Here is a 16,904-nt window from a genome sequence, read left to right on the forward strand (position 1 = left end):
ATAGAGGTAAACGAATATCTATTACAAAACGCAGAATAATTTCCAAAATAATTTTCATAGGGGAACTGTACCGGTTTTGGCCATGTTCCTAATTTGGCCAATTTTGCGAATAACTACAAGAATAGAGCAATTCGCAAGGGTTTTATTAGTTCCAACAAGAGATATATCGCTTACGCTTCAACGCTGCCGTCAACTGATCGAATATTTTGAAAAAATATGTATTTTTCAGGGTTGGCCAAATTAGGCACTAAGTTGGCCAAAACCGGTGCACTTCCCCTATAAGATTTCTTTGAAGACAGCATCTAGAAACTTACCGGCGAAGTACTTAACACCGATGAAACCGCAGACGGGCATCAACGTGTGGTGGTACAGATGCAGGAACGATACCTGATTTTGCTTTTTGCGCAGCACGAAGAACACTGTATCGAGCAGTTCGACGACCTTACAGATGTAGTACAGCCAAACTGCGCCAGCCATCTGTTTAAACACTCGAAAAAAAAAAGTCAAAATAAGCTCGCTCAGATAGTCACTTTGTTCGTTATCGAACAACATACCCTCATAGCGATGGGATCCCGCGTGTAGTCCACTGGTTGGCACTTCCAATCGTAGTACCCGTTCCAACCCCCTTGGACACCCTGCGGAAAAATTGGACCTCAAATCAACAAAATGCTTCCAACCACGCAACAGACGCGACGGCACAAACCTCATACACCAGCACGACACTGAGCAGCACCTGAACGGCGTTGTACCCGATGAGGACGTTCTCCAGCTTGAAGGGTTTCCGCTTGGCCATCCACCGGGGACCGGCGTACAGGCAGAAGTAGAGGTACGTGGCCAGGATCATGATCAGCGGGGTGAGCGAACCGGACAGGAACCAGTCCTTCGTCCGCTCGTCCTGGTTGTCTATGAAGAACTGCATTATCCGGTCGAAGAACCCGCTGCTCTCGGTCATCGTTTCCGATTGCATTTTGTGGTATGTGCTAGTTTCGCTATATTGACAGGGTGCCGGATAAGGTTTGTTATTTCATGTGGTAATGTGTCTGGAAAGAAATAGGAACGTTTCGTAAAGTTAAGTTAAAAAATAATGACAATTATGACATGGTGAGCATTGTTGGGAAAACTGAAAATCCTCAATCATTTTAGGTACCGAATACATATACATATACGATCTTGTGTTGACTGATGAGCGTCGAGATAACGCTGGGAAGGCTATTAAGATTGCTATCTGCCTGTCACAAGAGCAGAGCTCCATAATCGTCGATCTTGGGCGATGTTTCACCAGTTTCCGATTCAACCACGTGCTACCAGCGTGATAGTGTCCTATCACAAAGTCGTGATTTGTGCGTCTGTGTCACACAACATTTTCTAGTTTCCCTCCTAGTATTCTTCGTGGCACTTTGAAAGCTCTCCGGTCCATCTCTTTTAACGTCCACACTTTATGTCTCTAAAGGACCACTGGTAGAATCAGAGTTGTATACAGAGTTCACGGTGCCCCGGTAGACCGTTATTATAAAATAAAATGTCCATCAAAACCAAGTACAGGGCTCGATTCATGTGGTAATTCTGCACCTCTGGCCCAATTTTTAAAAAAATCCCTAGGAGGAATCTCGAGAAATCTTGATTAGAAGTTTTTAGTTAAGAAATTTCAATAGCATCCATACTGCCCTTCTACGCATAGTTGTCCCATGTTAGTTTTTGTGGATTTCGACTTTTCACCATAGAGCAGTCTATTTTGATGTATACTTTTAGAAAACTCTAACAGATTTCGAACTTTGTTCGGAAAATCATTGAAAACAACATCAAGTCTATTTGTCCCATTGCTTAATTTCTACGCATAATTGTCTCGCGGTGATTAAATTCATCATTATGGCGGATTCTGTTATTTTATGGAGCAACACACATTGAAATAGCATTTTCTGTTTAGATCTTGCAATCTTAGCCTGTTGCACTGGTTTAATGGGGGCAATTTGTACAATACTCATTCTAAGCGACATAATCACTTCAACCACGTGGAAGGTTCACTTCCATAGATAAAGCATGTGGAGACATATGTCAATCGCAGTAGTCATTCACGAAATCATGCATTGAACGGGGCTGATATGCGTAGAAACCATAAAACAAGTGCTCTATTTCTCGGCATAACTGTCCCGCCAAACTATTTTCATGATCGTTGTCGCAAATTCTATTTGTGAGTGAAAAATAAGAATGATTTCAATGAAATTAAGTCTTCTGAATGGTTCTGTAATGTAATAGTCTTATATTGCATCATGGTTATACGCCAGCAATGAAAATTAGGGTTCAATTTTAAATGCCATTTTCTCCTTTGTCGTTTTTTGAATTTGGTACAAGCATGCGTAGAACGGCAGCATAAAAGAATCCAAAAATATCACCATAAACCCTGATTAATCCACCTAGATAGATGTCCTTCAATTCTTCTTGAACCTGCCGGTTGGAAATAACCACCAGCTTTGCAGGGTTGCTGTCTGGCATTCTTGAAATATGCCCTGCCCATCGTACCCTTCCAGCTTTAGCTACCTACTGGGTACTGGGTTCGCCGTAGAGCTGGGCGAGCTCTTGTTTCATCCTTTGCCGTTATTAGAACTATAAATATTTACAACTGACTTATCTTACCTAACTGACTTAAGTATGTTTTTGTATGGCTAACTTGCTCAAGTTTAGTATAAGTGTTGCTTTCAATGTTTAATAGAATGAAAGGTAAAAATTAATTTTAATTTAGTGTTTATGTTCATAATGGAGAGAAGTAAGACCAGAGTTCGTGTAGAATAACAGTAGTTAGAAGCTGTTATCACAGACAAACAGACATAACACTCGTCAAATTTCCATCGTTCACTGATTTACTGGTCAATTTAAATAATCGTTAGTTGGCCAATCGATCACTTGTGGCGCGCGCATCGGATTTGCTTGAGTTTGACGTTTGCTCAATACCGCCATCTGGTTCGTGATTTGCCCAACTAACTGAAATCAAAGTTATAATCAACGGACTAGAAAAAGCATGTTTGATGTGTAAGCCAAAACCTATTCCGGTACCTTTACAGAACTCTGAAACATGATAATTCAAGATATGGTACTTTAACGTGAATGGAAGCTGCGGCTTTTTCCAGCTGCTAGCAAAGTCATCAATTGCTTCCTCAAAACCATGCTAGAGTTTCAAAGAGCTGTATCTTGCGTACACTTTTTTGAAATCATTCAGAACCTGCTTATTGAAATATTAATTAGATTGTTAATGTTTAGGCAGAGTAATGACGTAACTAGATGTGTAGTGCCGGAGATAAGCAATGGTTCATTTTGTTTCTTTATTAAAGTGTTTTTAAAAGTTCAAAAATTGAATATTTCTTCGTCGTAACCAAAAACCCAAAAGAATATGCACAAAGCTTGTATTTTTTTTCTTTCTCTTGTGCATTTTTCCTGATGTTTTCCTTGGTTCTCGAGATCTCATTCTAGATGCCGAGCTCACTCTTGAAAATCGTAGCTTTTCCTTACCGCCATCTTTGGAGTCATTACCAGTCCGATGATCATTTTGCGGGGAAATCTCAGAATATGATAAAGCTCCGTCAATTCAATTGTTACAGCATCTGACGAAGATCTATCCTGTTATATAATGCTAAACAACTACACTACTTTAAACAAATCTTTAAGCTGTTGGTTTTTTCATCAATTTTTTCCATACTCCAATCTTTACTTCTGATGCTCGAATACATTTGTGAATACAATAAAAAAAATACAAACTTTAATCTGAATGGCATTCAACAAAGAATCTGCAGCCTGCACGTGAATTCATAAATGGTTCTGAACGAGAGGTAGCATTCTTGAAGATAGACGGCTTCAACCCATACAAAAAACAATCCTAAGTCAGTTTGGTGAGCTTAATCAGTTGTAAAAATTTATAATTGTAATAAAGGCAACAAATGCAAACTGGTTGAAAACAACTTGGACCACTTTTTGGACGGCTTTGAAGGTATTTTGGGGATATTATTGAATTTAAATATAGATTCTTTTGAAATTCCTTATTTAAAAATATCAAATCAAGATTTCTCGAGATTCCTCCTAGGGATTTTTTTAAAAATTGGTCCAGAGGTGCAGAATTACCACAGGAATCGAGCCATGTACTTGGTTTTGATGGACATTTTTATTTTATAATAACGGTCTACCGGGGCACCGTGGAGTTGTTTCCATCTCCCATTTCAATTACTTCACTTGAATTTCGTTTTCGTCTCACTTTTCAGTGGAACGAAAACCTCTACTATTGCTCTGCGATCGATCACAATGAGGTCGATGTCTTCCGCAAAGCCTAGGAACATATGCGTCAGATCTCCTAATCGCGCCCTCGAGTGCAATGTTGAACAATAAATTCGAAAGTGCATTACCCTGCTTTAATCAATATAAAATTACAAACTAGGTTGATACTTCGTCTGCAATCCGAATACTTATTTTCGAGCCATGAAACGATGGACATATCAGTCTAATCAGTTTCACCGGAAAACCATGGTCAGACATTATCTGCCACAGCTCACTTCTTTTCACTTCGTCATACGCTGCGTTGAAATCAATTAACAGATGGTGCGGCTGCAAGTTGTTTTAACGGAATTTATCAAAGATCATCAACAGCCTAAACATCTAATCCGTCGTTGATCTGCCCTCACGAAAACCTGCCTGGTATTCGCCAACGACTCCTTAAGCGGGCTCAACAAAATATAAGACAGAATTTTGTAAGCCGAGTTCAGAAGGGTGATCCCTCTGTAATTGCCACACTCTAGTCTGTGTTCTTTCATATAGATCAGACAAATGAGGCCATCCAACCAGCCGGTGAGCAGTTCCTAATCCTATCATATTTTTGAATAATGTTGTGGTTTGATTGAGGCAGCTGCTCACTTCCAATTTTGAGAAGCTCGAGCGGGATCTCAGCAACTTTACTGTTTTCAGCTTATTTAGTTCCTCATTTGTCTCATCCAACGTTGGTGGTTCCACAGCTTGACCGTCGCCAACTTTATCCATACACTTTCGGTTTCACCGTTCGACAAATCTCCGAAGTGTTCTTTCCATCGGGCGTCGCTACCATAGTATTGTCTGCCAGCAAATTCCCCTCTCGGTCATCGCACATGGCGGGCACTGGCGCAATCTTATACCGCGGGCAATTACTAGTCGCGTAAAACCTCCGCATATGGTTTCTGTCTATGTTCCCTTGTGCTTCACCTATCGAACTCTCTTCATGCTGCCTTTTATTTCAGCTGTGGATTCTTTACTCTTCTGCCCTTGTATATCACGTGGAATAGAAATCGATCAATAGAATTTTTCAGAACTAGTTCTGATATAGCAGTTATCTTTAAGCAGTTTTCCTAAACCTTCGAAAATAATATCGTCCTGCAATTGTCCTATTGTAAAAAAAAATGACTTATATTGTGTTACAAATTACTTAATCTCATTTCTTACTAGCAGACCCGACGAACTTCGTCTCGCCCAAAATTGATTTATTTTTTACATTCCCCATTTTCCTGTCTTCAAAAACCTCCATACACCAAATTTGGTTAGGTTTGCTTGATTAGTGCTCGAGTTATGCAGAAATTTGTGTTTCATTTGTATGGGAGCTCCCCTTTCCAAAAGGGAAAGGGATCTCAAACCATCTTAAAAACCTTCCCCGGTTCAGTAGTTTCGGAGTCTATGAGGGTCAGACTCACAGAGATTTATTTTTATGTATATAGATGACTCTAATTTCGGGCTCAGGCGTTTGAAAACCCAAGAACAGGGATTTCAGAAATCGCTCTCAATAGATAACGAGCAAGAGAGGCAAAAGCCTCTTCGAATCATAACAAGCCATGAAAACAAAACTATCGCACTTGTATATGTACAAGTTGGAAAAACTGATTCGGATAGGCGGCCCCCACCGAGGGGGTTTGATAAAACGCTTAGTTCTTGCTCATTTTATGTTGGGGACCATTTTTTTTTGCACAGCTTTGTAAAACAAGCTGAAATGCATCTTCAGAACCCGCCAATAGCCCCGCCCCAATCAGTTCATTATCGTAACCGCTTCCAAAAAACGTCTCTCACGGTATGCTACATATCGAGAGTGTATACAGACATGATAAGTGAGAGATTTTTTCATTCTCCTTTGGATTCAAACCCTGCCCAAGAATTAAATTTCACTGATGTCTTCCGCATTTAATACTAATATCCTAAACGTGCTCGGGATTCTTTGGAATGATTGAAAAAAGCAGTTTCAAAGCGTGTAGAATATGAAGACTTATTGTACACAAATCCTTCTACTTACTATCATGGAATTTGTGATTTCCAATGTATTTTTTTATAAAACATTCAATTTCAGTTATGTCACAATTTTCACATAAGACAAAACACTGTCTACATATGCGCGAACAATCAGATTTTAGTTTCTATTCGGTGGGAAATATATGTACCAGATTGCAAATTTGGGCACTGGATTTGACCCTCCGTGCCATTGATCAAAAATCAGGACGATTTATCGAACATTAAATCTTTTTCATTTTGGTGTAATATCATACTAGATGGATAGAAAACTCATATTAACATTAATTTTTAATTAGTATACTTTTTCTGACGTTTCAACACAATGAAGAACCTGATTTTGGAGTATTTTGCGTTGCACCGTCAAGAATGTCCAATAAACCGAACTTAGCTCGTATTTTGGGCATTTTACCCCATAGGATCATTCATTATCTTGTATATTTGAAGGGTGTTCATTATTTTTAAGGTAAAATTACGACCAGAGCAGAAAATTAACCATAACTAAGACCTAGCCGTGCGATAAGATGCGCGGCTACAAAGCAAGACCATGCTGGTTTCTGGGCATTATCAAGTACAAAATCACGAGTTCTTGCTTGTTGTAACGTCATGCAGCAAATTGCATCCCAGAAACCCCCTTTTTCATAGAAAATCGAGGTTTCTAATTCTATTTGGTCTTAAATTTTGCGAGGATTCAGAATATGTAATAATATGCATAATGCATATGTTTCCTGATGTTATGAGCAAGTTTTCTTCAAAACCCCATCCAAAAGTACGTCAAAACGTTGTAACGTCACGGCGGCATGTGTCTTATACTTGTTTTAGACTAGTAAGCATTGTACAGTGCCATGAATCAAGTTCCTGGAATCATGAATTATGATCATAATCTCATGAATTGATAAATCTCATGATTTCATGATTTCATGAGTATATGTTCATGATTATGGGAATTTGTTTCGGTGTAAGAAGCGTTTCCAGGAGAACTTCAGGATTGTGACTGCGGCTCAGGCGTTACTCAGAACACGACTTCTCGTTGTGTGTGAGCACTACATCAACTTTAATTCTGCATACAAGATCACTAGCTGCTTAAATTTCTCTCAAAACCTTTCAGAAAAATATAAACAGAGACAGGACGAAATCATTTTCAAGGTACGCAAACAAACAAAGGCACTGGCGGAGCTAAGCTGGGCCACGATGGGCCACGTGACCCACCAAATCGGATATTTTCCCTGAAACTTAATTATCCCTCTACAACCCAAATTTTAGTTTTCGCTCAAATTCACTACATTACTTTCTTAAATCGATCTAAATACGGTTTGTACATTACAAATTTTTAATTCGAAATTTTACCAATTTCACACGTTTTTAATCCAATCAAATAATTTCTTGAATCAATTAATCTTTTTCGATTTATGAACATATTTAGAGTTTGAAAACTCCTATTCAATTTATTAGTGGGTTATTTTTTTATTTTCCGTGTAATGAGATGAATAAATATTTTGGAGTGTAACATTCATCACTATAACCTTCTATTGAATAAGGTTAGTTATAGAAAAATGCTAAACTACACATATTTCACTCTTCAAATGTATACGAACGAAAACATGGAAAACATTTTGGAATTTCTCTGGAAATTGTGATAGATATTTCTCCGAAAATTCTTTTGTAAATTCTTCGGAAATAAATTAAGCAATTTCTTTCCTTGCAAAATCTTTCAGGTTTTGCTGTGGAAATTTGTTCGAGAATTCATTCTGAAATTTCTCCAGGACAATTTGACAATTTCGTTTGAAAATCCTTCAGAAATTCTTTCCTCTCCAGGTATAATTTGGAAGATTACGCCATTAACTTCTTTTGTCACATCTCCAGGGATTTCTTCGGAACTTCCTCTCGGTTTTAGTAAAACTATAGAAAATTCCTTCTGAAATTGCTGCAAGAATTATTCCGAAAATTTTGTTGGAAGATTTTCACGGAAAATTTATTAAGGAATGAAATACATTATCCTAGAGGAAGTGTTTCTAACAGAAATGTCAATGGAATTTCTAGATTAAATTTCCGTTGGAACTCTTGAAGAATGACTGAAACCCTAAAAGAATGTCGTAATGAATTTTTGATTTTTAAAAGAATTTGTAGAGGAATATCCGAAAGAAATATAATCCTTGAGGGATTTTTGCAAGAATTCCTGGGTGAAATTATGAAGATATTCCCAAGAGGAATTTCGAAGGAATTCCAAGAATTAATTCCTAGAGTTTCAAAAGGGATTTCTTAAGGAATTACTGGAAAAATTTGTTTGAGAGAATCCTGAAATAATTGCTGATGCAGTTTATTTAATAATGAAGGAGTTCTTTATTAAATTTCGGCAGAAATTCCTAAAGCAATTTCCAAAGAAATTCATAAAGAAATACATAACAGAATTATCCTAAGAAAATTTGGGAAGGATTTATTGAAATAATTTTCTAAAAGGTATTTTAAAGGAATTTCTGAAAAAGAAAAGTTTTCCGTTGGAATTCCAAACAAATTTCAGCACTCAGAGCCGTAGCGTGGACTCCCAGCGCCCTTGGCGAAACCTTTAATAGGCGGCTCACTCTTGCAGATGTTCGAAACAAAAAGCGTGCTAAGAGCAGGGAGAATAAAAATAAACTTTTATTGCGGGGACGATTTAATGAATTTTTGCTTTATAAATTCCTAAAGCCTCTATAACCTGCATATATGCATATATGTTCCAATAGGTGGAAAGTAAGGGTTATTAAAAGACCAGAACATTTCTAGAAATCCCCTGAAGTTTAACGATTTTCGTCATTTCTCATTTATTAACATTCATTTCAATGCATTGCAGCAATTTCCGGAAAAAATTGCAAAAAATGTGTTTTGTTAATAACTCCGGAACGCAATGTTCGTTCGGTCTTATTTTCAATAGGGTCTAACTAGGCCTCAATCTGCGTCGAATGCAACTCGGATAATGCTAAGTACAAAAAGCTTTGTGTCACATTTGTTGTACACATACACACATACATACATACGCACATACAGGCATCAGTCTTTTATGGAGTCGATTGGATGACCTTCGGAAACGCCATTAGTTCTTTTGATGACAAAAAATCCAACTCCAGAGTGGCTTGGTTTGCAAAAACTTTTGATCTTTGATTGTGAGAATAGCGATTGGTCCAAGTAGTATCAAAAACAAAACAATTAGGTTGATTGATGGCCAGAACAACCAACGGGCCTATTCAGATCAAGGTATATGAATTTTTAGAGTGGGTCTGACGGTAGTTTGGTAGCACTGGTTGTTTTGGTTGAACCAATAAATTTCAATTTCAGCATACCATCATTTCAAAAACTCTTCCCCGTTGAAAGCTTTACCAGTTTATAAAGATTACTCTGCGCGCTGGATCAAATGCGATCGCATAGTTGAGCGAATTTATCTCAAATTCACACAAATTTCTTATCAGTACTTCCGTATAACTATTATTAGATAACGTTTTTGAATTTTTAATTGCGAACAAAAACTATATGAATTTGATTTACGTTTTTTTAGTCTACTCTGTGTTCCGCCTTTGGCTTATTGAAGTCCTTATCTAGGGCTTCTTCCCCAGAAGCTTGTTTCATGCATTTGTATTTCCTCTTCCACTTTCTTTTCCATCAAGTAAATTATGAAAAAGACATTCCCAAATTAGGGGAGCATACCGACGTTATAATACCTTGAAACGTTATGACCCTGGGAGTTATTGCTGTCCCAGAAAGGAACCAACGGCAGCTTCCGGGGTGGGCGCAAAAGGCCTCTTTTCTCCCAGCTCCCAGGGCGTGCGAGCGTGGGGAGATTTCGAATGGTGAGGAATCTAAATAGAACTTTATTCATTACACTTTACCTTTAATGGTTTATTCAGCGGTATGGGCGGCGATGAGATACAGTGGCAATGGCTTGGTCGGTTAGCAGTGGCACTATCGCAGATGGCGTCAGGCACTGGCGCGTCGTGTAGCCAGATGGTCGTCGAATGACCCGGCGGCGTCCGCAAGGCGTTGCTTCTCGACGATCTTATGGCCGGGGTAAATTACGGAATTTTCATCCGTTGACGGAAGCCGATAACACGGCGTTAGTTGGCACTATGCGTGAGAAAAGCTGGGACGAACAATAGCTGTCGTTGTCAGGACGCCGTATGACAAAATGGCGTTCGTGGCGAGGTACCGTCTGTTCGGATGAGAAAGTACCTCCTCCTGCGTAAAAATCCCGGCACCTCTGGGCAGGATGTTAGCAGGCTCGGTGGTTCTCACTTGGCAGGTCTTGCTAAGCCCGGGGACGATCGGCTTGTACAATACCGCTCGCTGGTATCAGTTGTATCAGTTTACACCAGCGAATTTGTGAATAATCTAACTCGTAATTTGTGAAGACGAGTTAGGTGTCTTAGACGGTTGAATAATTTGTCATCCTTTTCCATAGCGGAATTCTGGATTTCGGCGCCCCCTAAGGCCTGGCGCCCTTGGCGGGGATCAACCTTGCCAACCACACGCTACGGCGCTGCCCGCACTTCATAGAATATGTGTCTAGACGAATGACGTCGCTAACCGTACGGCCACAAAGCCCACCTTCAGAAAATCTTCCGCAATTCCATTAAGAGAATTCCTTCGAAAATTTCTGTATGATTTCTTTTGGAAATTTGGCCTTTTATCAGACTTGAAAGAGCCCTAACATGTGCAGCTCATAAAGGGATCAATTCCCCCTATATAGAAATCAAGTCTCCCGCAAGTTTTGAAAATGCCAAATTTTCTATCTTTTTTTATAACTTTCATGAAAAAATAATTTTTTCCAATGATGTTTCTGAATACCGCCATCGGGGGTGACAATGGGTCTGGGGGTGAGAATGGGTCATCGCTTTCACCGGCAGTCTGGAGGTCGTAGAGCAAAATCGTTCAAAAAGGTCTCTTATATTTTAGTCTTCTTGCCCTCAGATGCATTCAATCCAATCTACAAGCATTCTAAGTGGTTGAAACAGTGACCCATTCTCACCCCCATTTGACCCATTGTCACCCCCGACGACGGTAACTTATTAAATTGTTCATCAAGTCCATCTTAAATCTATAAATTTAAACATTTTACATCGAGAAACATCCGAAACAAAAAGTTGGGATCATGTGTGTCCAGTTTCCCCTACTGTTCTTCTCGGAGGCATTCCTTCAACGTACTTCGATTAAGGTCAATCCTGACGGAATCCATAACTAAATGCAACTGTCATTTTTATTATTTCAGCATGTTTGAAATAACAAAAATGACTGTTGGGCGTTGCTCCCGTATTGAGTACATTTAGTTTTGGATTCCGTGAGGATTGTCCTTAATGATAACCGAACAAAGCCACGATCACTAGATTCACTAGATTCATATGGACAAATGGACACAATGGACTCATGGGCCAAACACAATTGATACGTTAGCGTGCGTTTTGACAGTTTTGCCACGGGAAAACTGTCAAAACGCACGCAAACGTATCCATTGTGTTTGGCCAATCACGATGAGATGAACTGGCAACAACAACGATAACGAATTGTGGACATCTAGAGGAAGTTTCTATTGTATTCCCGAAGAAATTTTCAAAGAAATTTAAAAGGATTCTCAAAGAAATTTACAAAGAATCTCTGAAGAATCTTTTTAAATAATTCGTATAGGAATTTCCGAACAAATTTTCGAAATTTTCTTGGAATTTCTTCCTTGAATCTCCAAAGGAACTTCTGGATTTATCTCCGAATTGATTTCCAGAGGATTTTCTAAAAAAAAATCTAGCGGAGCTTCATCTTCATGAAGCAACTTCGGTCCGAATTTTGACAAACATCACATGATTATTCAAAACATATAATGACATAGTCAGACGACTACCGCACAAACTCATTCATTCGACTGTCAACGAGTGTGCTTATCATGTGCAAAAAAAAAACATAATCAGCATTGTTTATGTTGATGTTTACCGTTCAAAGTGCCTCGCGGATGAAAATCGGATTCAGTTCTATGTGATAAATTACTTTACTCATCAGAAACGTGTTCAGAATTCAGATAATTTATCAATTTGTAGAATGTGCATAAATATTCAATGACCAATATTCAATCGAATATTGACAGTCACGAGCCGTCTATGGATGTGTCTAGAAGTAAGCTGACAAGTGGAGACAGGTGGATTTTTTTAAATTTTCGATTATTTTACACTCTGAAGTAAGCCACCCACCTAACACTAGACAAATTTCCATGGAGGAATGTCCAAAGAAATTCTTGGACAAATTTAATGTCGGAAATGTCTTCAGCAGTTCCGTTGTTACTTCCGTTAGCAAATCGTTCGGAAACTCCTCAGGAATTTCCTGACATTTTGTCCTAGATTTGTGGAAGGGGCTTTTGCTGGAAATTCCGGAGGAACTACGGGAGAAATTTCCGAGGGAATGGAATATCCGAAGTTATCCAAAGGAATGCCTGGAATAATTTTTGAACAGGAAGTTTTTGGAAAAACATTCCAAAGAATTTCTAGAGACCTTTTCAACTCTAGGATTCATTCGTTCAGAAAATCGTTGTAACTAAATGTTCAAATGGCTATATCTCACCAGATTTTAACTGGTTTCTCACCAATCTCTTAGCCTCTTTCAGACATAAAGGAGCATGATTTGGTCGAAAGGACATACAAAACTACCTTTGCTTTGGGAGTAAAGCAACGGATTCAGAAAAATGTAAATAAATATTTCGACCTCAACCGTAATGTCGTCTTCAGTGTCCCGTGCTTGACTCGACTCGACTTCAGTGTTTAACTGAGAAGCGGCATAAATTCTTCACATACGATGGCAAAACTGAGCGATTGTTCAAAGTCAAAGATAATAAATCACTGGATGAGATTAAAATTGAAATTTATCAATTATTTGGATTTTCACCAGTCCAAGTAATCAAGATGAAAAAGAAATCTCGCTCTGGTACTTCCTAGAGGGGTATTTCTCAAGAATTTTATGTAGTTCACTTTAACAAAAGTGAACTAAACAATATGAAAAGTTTGGAAAAGGCCTGTATTACGTCCCATGTCCGTGTTGCATGGGAACATTTCCGCAGGCCTGGGGGAAATTTCCAAAACCCCACTCAGTGCCGTAGGTGCCAAAAGTGGGGTCACGGAACTAAACATTGCCACAAAAATGCCTAATGCATGATTTGTGGTGGAACCTCTCACGCCAAGGACGCTTGTCATGTGAGAGAAGATTCCAATAAATTTAAATGTGCCAAGTGTGGGGGCAATCATAAATCCAATTTCTAGGAATGCCCTTCACGCAAAAAAGTTTTGAATTCCAAAATTGATGGCGGAAAATTCTAATAGGCTGATTCGCCGGGTATAAATATGCCGGACGAGTAATTCATATCCACCACAATCAAATAATGTTCAATGTTCAAAGCAAACACTAAAACTGAAACTGTGGAAGTTGGTATCAAATTTACTCAAAAAAATGTTATTGGAATGCCCGCTCTTAAAAGGGTAAGGGAGATGATTTATTCAACTTCCTAACAGTTCATAATGTGCACATTGCCATTATAACTGAAACTTATTTAAAACCTGGGCTCTTCATCAAAAGAGAACAAAACTATTTAATTTTCAGAAATGATCGTCTGGACAGCGCCTGTGGTGGGATCGCAATTGTCAGCAATAGACGTATCAAACATAAATTATTTTCTGCATTTGAAACAAAAGTTTTTGAAACCATGGGAGTTTCTGTTGAAACAAATTTTGGATAATTCTCTTTTATTGCTGCCTACTTGCCTTTCCAGTGCATTGGACAGCAAAGGAATTTGTTGAGAGCTGATCTTCAAATTCTAACTCGCAACAAATCCAAATTTTTCATAATTGGTGACTTCAATGCCAAACACCGTTCATGGAATAATGCTCAAAGCAATTCCAACGGCAAAATTTTATTTGAAGATTGTTCTGCGGGATATTATACTATTCAATATCCCAATGGCCCAACTTGTTTTTCATCCACTCGAAATCCTTCGACAATTGATTTGGTTTTAACGGATTCAAGTCAGCTGTGTGGCCAATTGGTAACTCATGCTGACTTTGACTCTGATCACCTTCCTGTGACGTTTGAAATCTCACAAGAAGCCATTTATAATCCAATCAGCTCTACTTTTAATTATCATAGAGCTGATTGGGATTTATATAAAACGTATATCGATAGGAATTTTGATGTTGATATTCTCCTCGATACCAAAAGTTCTATTGATAATGCGCTCGTATCTTTGACAAATTTAATTGTCGAAGCCAGAGGCATTGCAATTCCTAAATGTGAAATTAAATTCAACTCCATTATTATTGACGACGATCTTCAGCTACTGATCAGTCTTAAAAATGTGAGGCGAAGGCAATACCAAAGAACTCGCGATCCCGCGTTGAAAGTTATTTGGCGAGATTTGCAAAATGAAATTAAAAAACGTTTCGCTATTCTGAGAAATTACCAACTTTGAGAATAATGTCTCGAAGTTGAATCCCAGTTCGAAACCCTTTTGGAAATTAACGAAAATTCTTAAAAAACCTCAAAGTCAGTTCCAACGCTTGAAGAGAGAAATGAAATTTTATTAACAAATGGCGAAAAGGCTCAAAAACTTGCTCAGCAGTTCGAGAGTCCATAATTTTAATCTAGGTCTCACTAGTCCAATTGAGGATCAGGTTACATGGAGCTTTGAAGACATTCTCAATCAAGATAATGTTTTTGACCCTTCGTTGGGAACTAATTTGGATGAAGTGAGATCTATTACTAGAAAATTTAAAAATATGAAAACACCGGGTGATGATGGTATGGCTACATACCTATCAAAAAACTTCCTGAGAGGTCTTTATCCTTTTTGGTTAATTTATTTAACAAATATTTTCAATTGGCATACTTTCCAGATAAATGGAAAAAAACGCCAAAGTTATTCCAATTTTGAAGCCGGACAAAAATCCAGCTGAGGCTTCTAGTTATCGCCCAATCAGTTTGCTTTCTTCAATAAGCAAACTGTTTGAAAAGATTATTTTAAATAGAATGATGGTTCATATTAATGACAATTCTATTTTTGCTGATGAGCAATTTGGTTTTCGCCATGGGCATCAACCACCCATCAGTTATTAGAAGTTACTAATTGAATATTCGGCTCAACAAATCTGAAGGATATTCGACTGGAGTTGCTCTTCTTGATATAGAGAAATCATTTGACAGTGTTAGGAATTCTAAATCTGATAGATTACCTGTAAGAGCTGGTGTTCCCCATGCAGCATACTAGGGCTCAAATTGTATAACATTTTGACTTCTGACTTACCTGATTTATTACCAGGGAGTCAAACATCTTCGTCTGTAGATGACATGGGCCTTTCTAGATGACACGGGCGAAGCCTTCGTGTCATTTGTAGTAGATTGCAAAAAAGTTTGGATATTTTCTCCACTTACTTGCAAAAATGGAAAATTTCCCCGAATGCTTCCAAAATTTATTAGCTTATTATTTTCTCACATAAGCCGAGAGCTTCTTATTTGAAACCTTCTAGCAGACATATTGTCACTATAAATGGGGTTCCAATTAATTGGTCTAGCGAAGCCAAATATTTAGGACTTACGGTGGACCAAAAATTAACTTTTAAAAATCACATTGAAGGCCTTCAAGTCAAATGTAACAAATATATTAAGTATCTTTATCCACTTGTAAACAGAAAATCTAAGCTTTGTCTTAAGAACACATTTTTTATTTACAAACAAATTTTCAGATCAGCCATGTTGTATGCTGTGCCAATATGGACTAGTTGCTGCAATACCAGAAAGAAGGCAGAAGGATTTTGAAGTTGCCTCCGTGGTATAGTAACAATGAACTTCATAGATTTTCTAATATTGAGACATTGCACACTGGGGAAACCCAATTTCAAAGGTGAAAAAAATTGATAACTTTCTTTACGAACAACTTACAGAAGAGATCAAGGGCTTATTCGAAAAAGAATTTTCCAACTAATTCAGTGAGTGCTGTTTCATGGACGTGGAGCACTTCTGTATGTAGTTATTGAGCTCGTTTTGCCCCAATATATTTCATTGCTCATAATCATTGAGGCAAAAAGCAGGAAAAATGAGGATCTCCCATCACCTCTTATCTATGATCACATCAAGACTCATATAATATGACTATTCTTGTCTAGCTTGGCTATCGGGTATGGTTTGGAAATGCCTGGCATCGATCCTATTCAAAAGATTTGAAAAATCGTTTTTCAAAGTTTTAAAAAATCGTTTTTTAAAGCTCTTAAAAAATCCTAACTGCCAGAGGCAATTGAAATGTATTAATAATAACTAAAACTGTTTCATACCAAATAAGGATGATAGTGTTAATAAGACACGGAACACTTAGTCTAAGAGATGAATGTATTAGATAATTAGCAAACAAAATGGTTAAAAAAAATTGAAGATTCAATCCAGCTGAAAAACCTCCAGACGAACATCGTTATCTGGGAAAAAAGCCGTCGAAGCTTTGTAACATTTAAGATAAAAAGAATTGGAGAAATATTTAAATGAATCGAAAATTTATAAAATACTTTCAAATCGTTGTGTAGTAAGTAACCTCTGTAAAAGTTTTAAACAATTCTTAGATCAAATTGAACAGAATTAAGATAGAAAGTTAC

At 38.0% G+C, this 16,904-nt stretch overlaps 2 protein-coding genes across 4 annotated transcripts in view; one reads left to right on the forward strand and one right to left on the reverse strand.

The window, feature by feature from the left end:
- The window catches only part of LOC134225679 (elongation of very long chain fatty acids protein 7), a 368,124-nt gene that overhangs the window by 183,406 nt on the left and 167,814 nt on the right, over positions 1 to 16,904 (reverse strand). For both annotated transcript variants that reach the window (XM_062705950.1, XM_062705949.1), the window contains 3 exons: positions 704 to 1,040; positions 555 to 635; positions 315 to 477 (listed from right to left, as the gene is read on the reverse strand). In XM_062705950.1, coding sequence (XP_062561934.1) covers positions 315 to 477; positions 555 to 635; positions 704 to 967 — 508 coding nt within the window. In that variant the 5' untranslated portion in view covers positions 968 to 1,040. The remainder of the gene's footprint in view (positions 1 to 314; positions 478 to 554; positions 636 to 703; positions 1,041 to 16,904) is intronic.
- Positions 1 to 16,904, forward strand: part of LOC134225677 (D-beta-hydroxybutyrate dehydrogenase, mitochondrial) — a 364,971-nt gene that overhangs the window by 80,864 nt on the left and 267,203 nt on the right. The gene's annotated exons all lie outside the window — the stretch shown is intronic.

The sequence above is a fragment of the Armigeres subalbatus genome, chromosome 3 (genome assembly GCF_024139115.2).
Source record: "Armigeres subalbatus isolate Guangzhou_Male chromosome 3, GZ_Asu_2, whole genome shotgun sequence".
Lineage (NCBI taxonomy): Eukaryota > Metazoa > Arthropoda > Insecta > Diptera > Culicidae > Armigeres > Armigeres subalbatus.